Source organism: Rhinatrema bivittatum, chromosome 1 (assembly GCF_901001135.1).
Source record: "Rhinatrema bivittatum chromosome 1, aRhiBiv1.1, whole genome shotgun sequence".
Lineage (NCBI taxonomy): Eukaryota > Metazoa > Chordata > Amphibia > Gymnophiona > Rhinatrematidae > Rhinatrema > Rhinatrema bivittatum.
Window position 1 is genome coordinate 333,564,226 of NC_042615.1, and position 16,065 is coordinate 333,580,290.

At 43.3% G+C, this 16,065-nt stretch overlaps 1 protein-coding gene across 5 annotated transcripts in view; it reads right to left on the bottom strand.

Annotated features, from left to right (window-relative positions):
* The window catches only part of USO1 (USO1 vesicle transport factor), a 232,084-nt gene that overhangs the window by 126,277 nt on the left and 89,742 nt on the right, over positions 1-16,065 (bottom strand). For all 5 annotated transcript variants that reach the window (XM_029598247.1, XM_029598222.1, XM_029598211.1 and 2 more), the window contains 2 exons: positions 12,416-12,536; positions 9,226-9,404 (listed from right to left, as the gene is read on the bottom strand). In XM_029598247.1, the coding sequence (XP_029454107.1) occupies positions 9,226-9,404; positions 12,416-12,536 (300 nt within the window). The remainder of the gene's footprint in view (positions 1-9,225; positions 9,405-12,415; positions 12,537-16,065) is intronic.

Below are 16,065 nucleotides of genomic sequence, written 5' to 3' on the forward strand. Positions count from 1 at the left end.
TTAAGTTACGATCCGCTCAGTCTCATCCAGAGCTCAACCTTCAGTGAGGTAGCTAAATCACCAGAGAAATTAGGGGGAAATAAGTATTCATTCAGCTGTCTATAGAAAATCCTGGTTATAGGTAAGCAAACATGCTCTCTCTGTCAACAAGCAGGCATGAATTAGCCATAATGCATGTGGAGTGCCAAACAAAGGGTTGCAGTCTGGAGCAATTACTGAAATAAGCAAACCGGCCCCACCAGTGGAGAATGGACTACTGGGTGAACAGGCTGTGCAAAACTGCTTGTCCAAATTTACTGTCTCTTTGAGACATCCTGTCAAAATGGTAGTGGGTTGTGAAGGTGTGATTTGACAACCAAGTAGCAGCTTTACAAATGTCTTCAATGGAAGTGGCCCTGCAATGAGTCACTGAAGTTGCCGTGGATCTCACTTGACAGAGTCTGTAATCTGTAAATTAGCCAGCACAAAAGAGAATGCAATATTTATTTTATTTATCACATCAGTTTACATTCAGGTACTGTAGGTATTCCCTATCCCCAAAGGGCTTACAATCTAAGGGTTTTTTGTAAATAGCCAATTACAGTTCTTTTGGCAACTGCCTGTCCCAATTCCTTGGGATTAAAGAATATGAAACAGTTGAGCAGCTTGACGATGAGATTGTATCCTGTTTAAGTAATTCACTAGGGCTCTCTTGCAGTACAAGAAGTGCTCGTTTGTGTGCATGCAGTCTTTGAAAAAGCAGGTAGCACAATAGTTTGATGTGGAATGCATATACCATTTTTGAAAAGAACTGTAATTTGCTTACTCTTTGTAAGTGCCTGTAATTCACTTGCTCTTTGTGCCATGGGGCCACTTTCACATTCCACGTGAGACGTACGAACAGAACAGTGGTCTCTTGTGAAGATTTGAAGGCCTTCGGAGTGAGGAAGCTCACTCCAAGATGAGATATGGACAATGTTCTCTCCACCTAGCTTGATGGACACTCTACCTGGGCAACAACAAGCTAGGTGGAGAGAACGTTGCCCAAATATCTTCTTGGAGTGAGTTTCCTCACTCCGACGGCCAGCAAATCTTCACTAGAGACCACTGTTCTTTCCATAGATCTCATGTTGAATGTGAAAGTGGCCCACAACCCCCTACGCTCATACCTAATCCCCACCTCGAGTTACTAGGTGGCCCTCCCATAGGGATACAAATACCTGTTTAGGGCATAGGCATTATAGGAAGTCTGTCTCTGTCTCTCTCTCTCTCTACGCCTGCAGGATACTGAAACGGGCTGTCTGGGCATATCGTGGACTGGACACTTTCACAAAAACATCGTGCACCGCGATAAAACAACCAATGAATCATCATGGTGCACGATGTTTTCGCGATTTGCGACTCCAGTTCCGCGAATGGCGAAAACATCGCGTGCAGCGATGTTTCCCCACTGCACGAAAAATGCCTTATTTGCATAGGACACGCCCCCTCATGCGTTACCACTGCGATATTGGAAAATGAGGCCCATAGTGATGGTAATAACAAACAGTACTTTCCAGATGAAAAACCTCAAGTCCACCAACTTGAGAGGCTCAAAAGGATGTTTCATAAGTTGAGTAATGACCACGATGAGATCCCAAGGCACTGGAGGTTTACTGACTGGAGGCTTGGAATGTCACAATCCTTACATGAATTTGTATACTATTGGGTGAAGAGAGATCGGTGCTCCTTCCACCTTCTGATGATATGCACAATGGCACTTATATGAGCTTGGACTGAAGAGTTTCATAGGTCTGAGAACAAGAGGAAGAACAGATATTGAAGCAAGTCCCTTGTGCCACAGGAGAAAGATCTCACTAAGTTGAGAACTTCTGCTACTTGAAGCTGTAAGATTTGGTAAAAAGCTTTCTAGCCAAAATCAGGAGCCTAAAGGAGGAGTAAGGAAGAGACTAGTGCACTTTCAACATCCATATCATGAGGAAAAGCAAAGGCAGACTCAAATGGTAGAGTCTGTCACCCTCCTGTGTGACGAGTCAGAAGCTGAGCTGAGAGACTGATGAGAACCGGCATCAAGAGGCAGTGGTGGGAGGGAGGAGCTTTGCCCGATCATCCAAGAGCAGGCCTTCTGCATGGCCTCCATTTTCCAGATGTGGTGTTGCTGTGCTCACAGGGACATTCTATCACAACTGCAGCAGTTGGCAGTCATGATTCAGTCCCAGGCAACAATAGCAAACCAAATGAGAATCTGTGATGGCTATCCAGCAACCTACATTATGCAGGACTTGAAGCCACTGACCACGGTCCTCTTGGCCTCAGACTTCTCCATTTCACACTATTTTATTTTATTTGTAGAATTGAAAAATTAAGTCTGTTGATGGGGTGCTGAGGCAACAACATGAAAAAGCAAACAATGCAATGAGGCAGAAAAATGGGGCCAATAAGAGAGGTCAGAAAAATTGTAGAGAGAGACTGGGAACATGTGCATGCATTAGCTCCGGCAAAACAAGACTGAGGAGTTCACAAGGCAGCACACTTGCAGGAAGGCTCCTATGCATGCTCAGTAAAGTATTTACTGAGTTCTGAGAGCTAGGTCCATGTCAGCACCATCAGACAATGACACCAAGGCGTTATGGGTAATTCACTTCTGCTTGTCAATGGAGAAACAATCTCAGTACTGTCATCTCAGACATCAGACACACACAGGCTTTTTCTGGGACCATTCATGTCACTCTGTCCTTTTTCTTTCCCTTGCACATCTCATCAGAAGTGTCTATTAAGAGAAGGTGGTGCTTGGTGGTGGGGTTGGGGAAGGGTGTTGGAGACTGCTGCTAAAAACGTGCTGGAATTTCACAAAACCTAACAGCATTTGCCCATGATGAGGACAAGAGACAAAATAAGCACAGTTTATTCAGTGCAGAAGCATAAACTTAGTATAAGCTTCGAGCATAAGCTTATGTGTTGCCTATGTGATTTAACAGTCAACTTTAAGAAGTAAACAACTCTAAGCATTGCTATATATGGTAATACAATGGATACCAAAGAATATATATATTTATTTACCCTAGCTAGCTCTACCTATTCGACATCTTTGGTTTACTTGCCTTAATTTTGTAAATGAGGAAGTTTCTTATTCTAACTTAGAGCTCCCAACCAACTTTGGATTTTCAGAACAAGTTGATCCGGTCCTGGTTTTACCCCATTGCATGCTGGGACTTATTCTGATTTACATATTGCATTCCCCCAGAAAATAAGACTAAGTACCTGCGTGCAGGGGAGTAAAACCAGGACCTCTGGAGGAGAACACCTTCTCTCTTCAGGAGGGGAGGGCTCTGAAGGCAGATCATTGGTAACCTGGGGAGAATCATCAGTCCAAGGATCTTCTGTTCAGCTTGGAGAAGAGATGGCTGAGGGGAGATATGATAGAGGTCTTTAAGATCATGAGAGGTCTTGAATGGGTAGATGTGAATCGGTTATTTACACTTTCGAATAATAGAAGGACTAGGGGGCATTCCATGAAGTTAGCAAGTAGCACATTTAAGACTAATCGGAGAAAGTTCTTTTTCACTCAACGCACAATAAAGCTCTGGAATTTGTTGCCAGAGGATGTGGTTAGTGCAGTTAGTGTAGTTGGGTTCAAAAAAGAAGTCCATTAACGGCTAGTAATCAAATTTACTTAGGGAATAGCCACTGCTATTAATTGCATCAGAGGCATGGGAACTTCTTAGTGTTTGGGTTATTGCCAGGTTCTTGTAGCCTGGTTTGGCCTCTGTTGGAAACAGTATGCTGGGCTTGATGGACCCTTGATCTGACCCAGCATGGCAATTTCTTATGTTCTGATATGGTTGATCACCAGCTCCCTGAGGATCTTCAGAAGGGAGAAATAGTGTTAATCCCGAAGAGCCAGGCCTAGGCATCGATGGCACCGGAGGTGGCACCGATGGCGGCACCGATGGAACCGATGACATCGATGGATGAGTCTGTGGCAGGATCCCAGATGGTGGTATGGGATCCTGCCTGTCATCTTCTGGTGGTATGCGATACCTGTGTCATCTTCTGATGACACAGGTATCGCATCGAAGGAAGAGGACATACCGGTGTTCTCGGTTCCAGCAGTGGTAGGGCACCGAGCAACAAATCCAGTCTACCCAGTAGCGGTGCGAGCATCATGGGAATCGGATTGGTGACCGGCTCGAGGACCGGTATCAATGGAGGCTGGAAGCCCTGCAGTGCTTTACCGATGGCCTCTTGGATCATCCGATCCAATTCCTCATGGAAGCCTGGGGCGTGGAACCCCGGCACCGGAGTTAGAGGCAGCACTGGCATAGCCGGAGGGTCCACCAGTGAAATCAGTGTACGCAGTGGAATCGCGGCTCCCTGCACCGATGAAGGTGGGGAACGCCTCGGTGATCCGGTCGCAGAGGAGGATGGGGCCTTCTCTGAGTGGGATTTCTTTGTCGATGGCTCTGTCAACGCCGATGCCAAGGGCTTGCCTGGATCGGCCGACTGAGCCTTCCAATGCCGATGTCGACGCTTTTCACAATGTTCTCCTCGGTCCTGCTGAGGCGATGAGGAAGAAGTCGACACCTTAGGAGTAGTCGAAGCCGGTCGAGCAGCACCGGTGTCTCGTTGCTGGTGAGAGGTCGATGGAGTCAGGAGTTTTGAATGAAAAAGAAACTCCATCTTCTCTAAACAGGCTTTTCGACCCTTCGGTGTCATTTGGGCACATTTGGTGCAAGTTAGGGTATCATGATTGGCCCCCAAGTACAATACACAAACTCTATGCGGGTCTGTGATGGACACTGTCCGAGGACAATAGGGGCACAGACGAAAACCCGCCATGGCCTCGACAAAAATTTAGCCGTGGTGCGGTCGATGGCTGGTAGGCCCCGAAGGGGAAACTTGATGGGAATCGACCGCAATAAGGGTAAAAGTTTACCTTTAGACGCAGAGTACTGCTATTGATAGGGGGACCCCTATGGGGTAAACATTTTTGAAAATTTTTAAAGAAGTTCCGTGAGGAAAATTCCTGTCAGGATTCTCAAGAGAGCTAGCTGAGATGTGCGCGTAAATACTTACACGATCCGGTGCATGCCGAGGCCCCTTGCCACATAATTTTACTTCTGTTATGAATGCTATGTAAGTTATAAAATAAAAAAAATCTAGATAGATCTTCAGGGCTTTAAGGGTCGAAGTTAACAGGGGAGAGTGAAGGCTATCAAAGTAAGGGGGGCTGGAGGATCTTTCTCTTAACTGGGTGAATTGGAAATGGTGGCCGTTTTAATATCCCCCAATTTATGCAGTAGAAGTGACATTTGCGTGCACCTGTGCTCATCTACTTAAAATTTGGGGTGCGCATGTGTGCAGCCAGACTGTTTTATAACATGCACACGTTTTAAAATAGCTGCATCCCTGGGTGTGGGCAACGAACATGCACACATGTGCGCCCACACTCTGGTTTGAAACTTACATCTTGGTGTAATTATGTTTTCACTACCAGCTTCTAAAAAAAATAGTTTATCCTGAAATTTGTTAGTTGAGGAATTTACATATATATGTTAGATTGTCTACAATACTACATGCACATTCCTTCCACTTTTTTTTTTCTTTTTTCTGACATTTATAGAGTTTATTTGAAAATAAAGTTTTGAAAGTTTCCTTGCTTATAAAAAGAATTATAGAAAAAGGAAGCTGTCAGGTAATTACTAGAAATATAAAGAAAATAATATAGTCAATATATGATGCATTTTTTTCCAGAACAGAAAGCTACTTCCTGAGTATTTTTTCTAATCAACCAAGATTTAAATGAGCATGGAAGCATTAGAAAATCAAATTATTCGGCATCTTACTAACTCCACATAAAACTTGATATAAAAAGAAAATTGCTTCTTCTTCTCATGATGGCTTATAATCACAGAAATTTCAGCTTGATACTGAGTTCACACCTGACTTCCAGGTACTTTGTTTTTCCCTGTGAAGGCTACAGAATAACAGAAGAAATTTATATTTTTTTTCTCTGAGCTTTTTTTCTTTTCTCAGATTAGAGATTTTCCTGAGTCAAAGTTGATTTAAACATTCTTTCTAATGGTTTGTAGGGGGAATCTGACAGGTATGAATTTAGGTGCAACACAAGCTTCAACATGTAGCAAGGATCACATTGCTGGTACCCATTTTGTGTGCCAGAGGTAGTAAGTGCACCAGGTCAGCCTAGGTAAGTCACACAGCACTCTAATAACCTTACCAGGAACAACAAAGTAGGAAAATACTCAGGTATGATAGTGAGAGAACTATCCAGGTAAGGACCACACCCAGATTTGCTTTAGATGTTCAATTCTAGTTTTAATCTCCATTGAGGTATTCTAATTTTTCTAATATAGAAATTTGATTTCTTATGGTATTGGACAATTTTAGTGGTTATATTGCTGCCATAAAAATATACTGGTGCTTGACAGGAGCTCTGGGATCCAAGAACCCAGCACCTCCTGCAGTAAAAGCCTACTGCAAGATTCATTCTCTAGCATTTCACAGACTTCCCCCCCCCCCCCACAAGATATTCAGCATCCTACTAAAAATGCCAATTGGAAATGGTCACCCAGAGGACCCCTCCCACTCTCTGTGGCTCCACTTTTCCCTATTTGCAAAAACAAATACTAATAAAGACTTAAAAGACTAAAAAGAAAGAAAACCCAAAGATACCATTGCCCAGTGTTTAAAATACTACTTGACCCCAAGCTAGGACTGCAACCCAGGCAATGGGACCTCAAACGGGTGATCACCACCCTTTTGTACTCCTCTTCCCCAGGGAGGATAACCTCCCTGTGCCAGCTAAAGCAGGGAGTTTCCAATTACCAGGTGCACCTAACTTAATCCAAAAGGGATTCCAACCCTTATCAGCACTATACTATAACCTAACCCTATACCATAACCACCCCTTACTTCTTGAGTTTCAGCAAGGCAGTAAAATAGAGACCCATTGCCACACAAGAAATAGTAAAAAAAAAAAAAAAAAAAAAAAAAAGAAATAAAAACACTTATCATAGAAATCTGTTTATTGAGCCAGGGAGATAAGAGAAAAAGGCTCAGAGGTCAAAGCAAAGGCAATCCATCCAAAGAGCTTCAGAAGGACAAAGGCAAAAAAACCCAAAAACCTAAATAATCGCTAAAACAAACTTGAAACTGTCTAAAAAAAAATCCAAGACCCCCCCAGAAATATGGTGCTGCAAACCATCTAATAGATGGAATTCATAAAGGCTGCTAATGTTACAGATTACCCAAGAGAGAAGGCCTTCTTAAATAAGAAGATCTTCAGGAGCCTCTTGAAAGTCTTAAAACAGATTTCTTTATGGAAGCTAATTCCACCAGGTTGGGCCCATTACATACAGAAGCCTCTCTCCAGATTCATTGAGCCTGACTAAATGGTGACTAGGTTTGTCAAGGAGGTACTGGCTAGCTGACTTTAAACCTCTGGAGGGACAATGGAACTTAAACAGAGCACTGTTGCTTTGAGGAGCATCACTGTATCTTCCTTTGACTTGTGGAGAGAAAAAGCTTTAGTTTCCTGACCTCTTCAAGGATAGAGTCCCATTCAGGAGCCTCCTCAACATTGGAATCTGACATTTGATGCGAAGAAACCACATGGGAGATTAAAAAAAAAGTTAAGTTCCTTTCTGAAAAAGCCTGACAGAAGAATTCTCCATCTCAAAAGACAACTTACCCTTTTCTATACTTCCCAGTTGAGTGTTAGCATCCACATCCTCATTCTTTACTGATCCCAAAGGAGAACCGAGGGAAGCCAGACCTCCCCATGCCTACAAGTCCAAAGGCTCTCAAGATAGGTGAGGATGCTTAGACATTAAACCCCTACGTACCAATGCTGAGAAAAGGGTCTCAAAGACTACTCCCCCATCAGGGCCTCTGCATGGCACAGAAATACTGGTGCACAACACATTCAGCTTAAGCCTGGGAAGGAAAAGAAAAGCTCCATGAGGCTCCCAGAGCACCTCTACCTCAAAAGCCAACACAGGAGGACCCGAGGGCTTGGACTAGGAAGAGCTTAGAAATGAGGGACTCACAGCCAAACTAGAAGCAAAAATCAAATATGACCACTGTTGCCACAGGCACGAAATCAGCAAAAGGTGCAGGAGGTATGAGTTCCCCTTGTTCACTCCAGTTTGGCTTGGGTACAGGCCAGTACCGATGGACTGCAGGTGGCACTCTCAGTTAAGTAGCAGTGCTTCAAAGTTTTTATTCTCTGCCTCCATCTGCTGGTAGGGATTCAAAACCCACTTGTCTGGATTGATCTGGGGTATGAACAGGAAATATATTTACCAAACTAAGATACACTAAGGTTTTGAGATGCAAAAAAAGGATTTCAGTGAAATGATGAGAGTAGCCAAAGGCAGGAACACCTCTCTCTCTCTCCTCAATCCCACACCAGGACCTCCTCCTCACTACAATCACCTCAAGCCACCACCTCCGCCTTCAGCAGGTGGGAGGGCTCCTGCATGTCTGTAGTCTTCAGCAGGAGTAGACTGGCGAGATGGGTGTTGCCGCCACTCCAGATCTCCCTTTTGCGGGGCTGGGTGTACCATCAGACCACTGGGAAATTTTAAGTCACATTTTATTTTTTTGGTAAAACAAATTTGGGTTAATGTTCAGATAAATACAGTATATATTCTGCTGCTTGACAATACGTATCTTTCATCAGTTTTAGAGTGATATGGATGAACAGCACATAGACCAATCGTGCACACTGTGGAGCAAAAGCATAATCAAAATACCTTTATGTAGAGCTCTTACACCCCAGTTTGTCAATAATGAGGCACAAAAGCAGCTGATAAAGGAAAGAGATGCCAGGCAAAAAATATTTTACAATTTTTAAATAAGCAGTAGGAACCAAAGTAATCCTCCCTTCTAAAAATATTCTTCCAACAAATTTAATCTGAAGGATCACAAATGCTTTCTTCTAAAAATGTTCATATATTCTCCCATATTTACTCCCAGATCATATTTTACTTTGAGTACTAAGAACACTAACATTAGCCATGATGACAGCAAGAAACAGAATGAACAGGGAGAAATGTTTGCGTGGAGAGAAAGTTATGTGTTATCTTGGTCCTCCCTTGTCTCCTTCTGACATACAACAGATGTACAGTTGACGGTGAGATGTAGGGAGAGGTGCGAGTGGTTACATGAGCAGGGGAAGGGGATGCATTATAGCACAGTGTATCGTACTCCTCTCTGTTTTACCTGCAGCATCAGATGTAGATTTGTCACTTTCTGCGCAGACCAACCGGAGTTGTCATCTCCAACCTCGAACCAAGGTTTCATACGCTGTATGTATGAGCCTTCCTTAAAAAAGTTCTGGTTGGAGTTGTTGTTCTTTAAGAGGTTCTGCAGCAAAATCAGACAATCTTCCACCACAATACCTGCAAGGACAGATGTGCTGAAAATGTATCATTTTGGAGGTGACCAAAGGCACTTTACATACAATCTCAGGAACCAGTTGGACCTTTCCAAGAGTTTTCAGACAGATGCAAAATAGTCGAGGTGCAGTTTCACTTTTAAAAGGCAATCAATTTTGAGTGGGCAAGAAATTACACAACATGTTCAATTTAGAAAAAAAATGTTACTGTGTGAAAATATACATTCTAACTATACAAAGTATATTTTATGCTAAAGTATAAATGAACCTATACTTCCTTTGCAACAATTTATTTTTTTTATTAATGCATATACTGTATACCCTTTATTTATACAAGTTTATTCAAAATTTTTACATCTGTGTTTACGATTTGCAGAATTATGTTGTGCATTGCTGTGAGCAGTTTATAAAATAATCACTAAAGAAGTAAAATTAAATTTGTTTCACCAAGTCCTCATAAATTTGAAGAGACCCAAGCCAAAAAAAGCATAAGGAAAAAGATTAACATAAGCATGGTAAGCCAACAAGCAAAATAGCAATGCTACAGATAGCAACACATCTACAGAGAGCTATTAGTTACTTCGATCTGCACAGAGTTTAAACAGGAACTACTGTTGCACCATTTTGAGCTGCCTTCTGCGTACATTTGTCGAGAAGCATCAGAATTAGGAATTCAGGTGGGGATTAACATTTTTATTTAGGTAACATTTTTGGCTAGCAGTCGATTTTGCTTTAGATTACATTCAGTATGTGCCAATAGTCTTTTTTTTTTTTTGTTTGTTTTGTCTGTGAACAGTCAATCCATGGATGTGTTTTTATAATTTAAATTTTGTACCTCGCTATGAACTGTGGAGTTATGCAAGCTATAAATATTTAAAATAAATTAATACACCCCTTTTTTTTTGTAGAGTTGAGGGCACGCGGCCTTTTTTTTTTCTAAATCTTGGTGAAAGTCATTTTCAAACAGCCCGCACACACAGCAAATGTTTACTTTCAAAATTCTCAAATAATTGGAGTACACATGACATTCACTAGTTTAACTTATGCACAGTTATGTGCATACTTGAAATCAAAAAGTGTGTAAATGTCAACTCCGCCCCCTGCCCCTCCAGAACATTTCTCCTCAGTAAAAAGTATACATCAAAACCAGGTTACACGCGCTTAAGTCCCAGACAATTTTAGAATAGCCATTTCCACACAGAGTCGGTAACTTTAAAACAAGTGTGCGAGCACACACATGCAGGAGTTTTAAACCACCAGCACAACTGTCCATGTATTATTTAAAATACACCTAGCATGCTTATGCGTGCTCCTAATTTTAAGCGGTTACTCAAGCAATCGCGCATCTTCCTTAGGAAATTGTCGGCTTTAACGCACACAGCTAAGCAGATTTTAACACATGCATGCGTGAAGGAAATAACCAGTTTGACTACTTTAGTCCACCAGTTGGCCCAGTCTATTTCTAGGTCATCCAGACCCTCTGGTTCTTCAGTCTGCACGCCCCCTCAGTTTACCCACACCCCTCACCCAATCGTTTTAGGCCTAAAATGAGTTTTCTTCAGACTTACACCTCATCGAGCAGAAGCAAATAAGCATGGGTAACAGCCTGACACGCACTGCGAGCTTGGGATTTAAAATTTGTATTTATTCGTGTAAATGTTTGCTCCTGACACACCCTAATTCCACCCCTTTTTTCTGCACTTTGGGTTGCTTGTACAACAGTATATAAGTGCATAATTAGGCCATTTTAAAATATAAGTTACTCGCATATATGCAAGCCTTTTAATCCATGCAACTTTTTAAAAATTCACCCAAAAGCCAGGTTACGCACACTGAATTCCAGTCAATTTTAGAATAGCAACATAAATGGCTTTGAATATTACCCCCAAAGAATCCCATAAACCAAGCTCAGGCAGGGTAGTGACTGACCGCCCGCCATTCTCATTAGAGGCTCTTGTAATGGCACTTCTGAAGTAAGTTAGTCTTCTCGGAGCAGTCTATGGGCATGATGTACCAAAGAATTGTTACTCACTTTCAGGTAAATTTTAAAAGGAATGCGCATGCGCCTATAAACGCATGCACTGGGCACACGAGCAAAGATATGTTTAATTTTATATTGTGCATGCAAGTACACGTGTATCATTTAAAATATCCCTGCTGCGCATGTGTGTGCAGCTTTTACACATGCAGTTGCACACTAGTGACCATACGGGTTATGGCGGGGGGAGAGGGAGGAAGAGAGAGAAAGAGAGAGCCTCTGTTAGAGAGACATTCTGACACTCTATATATCTACCACTGTAAGAGGGGCACTTTTAACTCTGGGTGGGTTTTAGGGGGTAGTGTTACAAGGCTTTACAGACCCTTGCATCCTAGGAAGACCAATGTTATCATCACCCCCTTCCAAAACCCACCCTGAGTTGAAGCTGCACTTCTTACAGTAGGAAAGATATATAGTGTATCAGATTGTCTCTCTCTCCCCCCGGTCTGGCTCAAAATCTCTAGACCTGTGCCTCATCAGGACCAGTAGTAAAGTTACGCAGGTAACATAGCACGCATTGCCATGTTCAGCCTTGCAAAATTCGGGGGCTATGCGTGTAAGACTTGGCCCCACCCCAAAACATCCATACCCCGCCCCTTTTCTCTTGACACGTGCACAGGTATGTTCGCTCGTACTTGCCGGCTTCTTAAAATTCACGTTGGTCGTGCGAGGCTCACATACATGTGTATAGGGCCATTTTTGCGTGAGCAATGCTTTTAAAATCTGTTTGTGTCTACATCTGGACAATTGTGAACAAGTGCCCTTAATACTACGTTCACTTTACACTTCCACCAAAGACTAGCTGCTCAAACATTTCACAAGGGCTGCGAAATTCCCAGCATCAGACTTATCACCTTGAACCATAGCTCACAGAAAACTATGGATGATACAAAATTTGGAGATCTTCATGGGAAATGAACAGACAGATTCTGAAGGAATATAACTTATGTAGAAAAGGGCTGAATGTCTGATCATACCTCCGTCACTATTTCCCTCATCTGTTACAACGTCGAGGAGCCTTTCAAAGGCATTTTCAAAAGCAACAATTTTCTGAATTGCTGCATTGCCTTTTGTCAATTGCTGCAGTAACAAGAGACCCTTTGAAAAAAAAAAAAGAATAGAGACAACTCACACAGAGAACTTATCAAAAGAAAAGAAAACCTCACAATTTCACTAGAAGTCTGTTTTATAAAGCAATAATCACCTTTGCTCTCTCTCTCAAATACCTTTTGGAAAATGTATTTTCCTTTTAGTCCAGGTATCAGCAACATAGGAAAATTAGTTCTTACCTGATAATTTTCATTCCTGTAGTACCACAGATCAGTCCAGACCCCTGGGTTTTGTAACCCTGCCAGCAGATGGAGACAGATAAAGTTTTACTGAAACTGCTATATAAAACGTAGAGTGTCATCTGAAGTCCCTCAGCATGGAACTGTATCCAAGCCAAAATGCCAAAACTCAAACAATTTTAACAGCCCACCCTAATTCCCACGAACAAGAGGGTGGTGACATTAACATGCTAGGAAAGAACCAGAGTAGAGTTAAAAAAAAAACAAAAACAAAAAAAACAGCTCAGTGACCTGCTAACAACTCTGCGTTAACTCCTACATAAACTATGAACATGAGCAGACAACTTTTCCCCTTATAACACGGGCGGGTGTCTGGACTGATCTGTAGTACTACAGGAAAAAATGATCAGGTAAGAACCAATTTACTTTTCCCCGTACATACCCAGATCAGTCCAGACTCTTGTAATTTACCTAAGCCCATTAAATTAGGTGGGACCTGGGCAGTTCCACTCTCAGAACATTCTCACAAAAGCAGCCACAGTCAGAGCCCAGACATCCAACGGATAGTATCTGGCGAAAGTGTGTAACGACTTCCAAGTTGCTGCCCTGTATATTTTCAGCGGCGACACCTGCTGGGCCTCAGCCCAAGAGGCTGCCTGTGAACACATCGAACGAGCTCTCAATCTTTCAGGCATAGACCGGGCCCTAGAAATATAAGCCGAATCAATCGCCTGCTTGAGCCAATATGCAATCTTAGGTTTGGAAGCTCGACACCCCTTCCTTGGACAATTCCATAGAACAAAAAGTTGGTCCGATGTAGGAAAATCATTAGTGACCTTCAGATATTTTAAAAATGCCCGGCAGACATCCAAAAGTCTCAGCTCCCTTGCATGAAGAGCTGAGGAATCCAGATTCAGAAAGGCCAGAAGTTCCACTGTCTGATTTTGCCGAGACTACCTTAGGCAGAAAAGAGGGCACTGTGCGTAACGACAGCCCTGCCTCCGAAATCTGCAAAAAACGGATCCCAGCAAGATAATGTCTAATTCCAAAATCCTCCTCGCTGAACAAATGGCCACCAGAAAAACCACCTTAAGCGTTGAAGTCCTTCAAAGTCACTCTCTTCAGAGGTTCAAAAGGAGGCACATATAAAGCTGTAGCACCAAATTCAGATTCCAAGATGAACTTGGCTTTCTCATGGGTGGTCGTAAGTTCTTCGCCCCACAAAGAAAACATACAACATTCCGACGAGTGGACAGAAAATAACCTTGTACTCATCACAAAGACAACCGAGAGCTGCTACTGTACCCTCAAAGAATTAAAGGCTAAACCTTTTAACCAAGCCCTCCTGCAGAAATGTCAAAATATGCACCACTGTAGCTTGCAATGCCTGCAATGCCTGCACAACTCAACCGATATACCAGGACTTGAAGACCTTCCAGACCTGCACATAAGATATAGATGTGGAAGTCCACTGGCCTGTTGTAAGGTAGCAATAAGCGGTTCTGCTTAATCACCTCCTCTCAAAAGCCACATTGCGAGCCAGAAGTGAGCCGCCTGTTCCAAAAATATGGGTCCCTGATGGAGAAGATTCTCTAAATGGCTGAATCTCAGGGACCCGTCTATGGCCATGTTGTCGAGTCCATGAAGCAAGAACAGCACAGCCACTCTGGAGCCACTAGAAACACATCTCTCGGATGCTTCTCTATCCGCCTTATCACCTTGCCCACCAGAGACCATGGAGGAAAAACCATATAGAAGCATGTGATGAAGCCACGGTAGGACTAGAACGTCGATGCCATCTGCACCGTGCTCTCTTCTTCAGCTGAAGAACCACAGCACTTTCAAGTTTCTTCTGGTTGCCATTAGGTCCATATGAGCCGGTCCCCCACCTCTCGCAAATTAGAGACATCGCTGCCTCTGACAGCTCCCACTCTCCTGAATCCAATGACTTGTGACTCAGGAAGGCCACCGGTACACTGTGTATCCTGGCAATGTGCAATGCCGCTATCCTCTCCAAATGCTGCTCTGCCCAGAGGACTATTCCTCCTGTTCCACTACTCGATTCCTGGTTCCACCCTGGTGGTTGATATAAGCACCGTAGTCACATTGTCCATCAGAACTCTCACTGAATGACCATGTAATCTTGAAAGAAACACACATAAAGCTAATCATACTGCTCTCGTCTTTAACTGATTAATGACCAAGCAGCCTCTTTCTTCGACCACCAGCCCTGGGCCACCTGATCCTAACAGCTTCTCAGCCTGAGAGACTGGCATCAGTAGTGACCACCACCCAATCCAGATTCCAGATTGGCTCAAAGTAGCCACCAAGAGAAATTGTTCCCTGCCTTCCCCCTCCAGCAGAAGAGGGTCCTGAAATTCTCTCGACAAAGGATTCCATCAGGAGAGAAAAGCCCTCTGGAGAGGTTGCATATGTGCACATGCCCAAGGGACCAACTCCAAAGTTAAAGACATGGAACCCAGGACCTGAAAAAAGTCCCAAACCCTGGGTGTTGACAGCCCCAGCAGGCGAAAAATTTGACCCTGAAGCTTTTGCAACCTGTCCTCTCTCCCCCTTCCTTGTGTTGAACCATGCCACTAAATACTCCAGGGACTGAGAGGGAACAAGCTGCCTCTTTGGAAGATTCACACCTAGCCTAGCAACTGCAATCGGTCCAACACCTTTTGCACCAACCACCAACAGAGATCCTCTGACTTTGCCCTGATGAGCCAATTGTCCAGACACGGATGCACTAGCATTCCTTCCTTTCTTAATGCAGCCGCCACCATCATCACCTTGGTGAACATACACGGTGCCGATGCTAGGCCAAAGGGAAGGGCTCAAAACTTATGATGTTCCTCAAGAATCATAAACTGCAGAAACCTTTGGTCTTGCCTGATGGCTATGTGCAGTTAAGCCTCTGTCAGATCTAGATACGCCAAGAACTCATCTCCTCATATGACGGACCTTAAGTTTTCAATGCGAAAGCTTGGAACTCTGAGGGCCAAATTTGTCTTCTTTAAATCCGGGATGGGTCCGAAAGACCCTTCCTTCTTTGGAACTACGAAATAGATGAAATACCTCTACAGGAACTGGCACTACTGCCCCCAGAAGTTTCAAGCGATCCACAGTCTCTCGGACTGCCAACTGCTTTGCAAGCAGACCGAAAGGGGAAATGACAAAGGCATCCCTGATGGGATGAGCAAAATCTAAAGCATAGCCATTCTCTTACCACCTTGAGTACCCACTGGTCTGTAGTAATCTTGACTCACTCCTTGAAAAAAAGCGATAAACGCCCACAGACAGCTGGAACCAAAGAGTGGGCCAGCCTTGCTTCA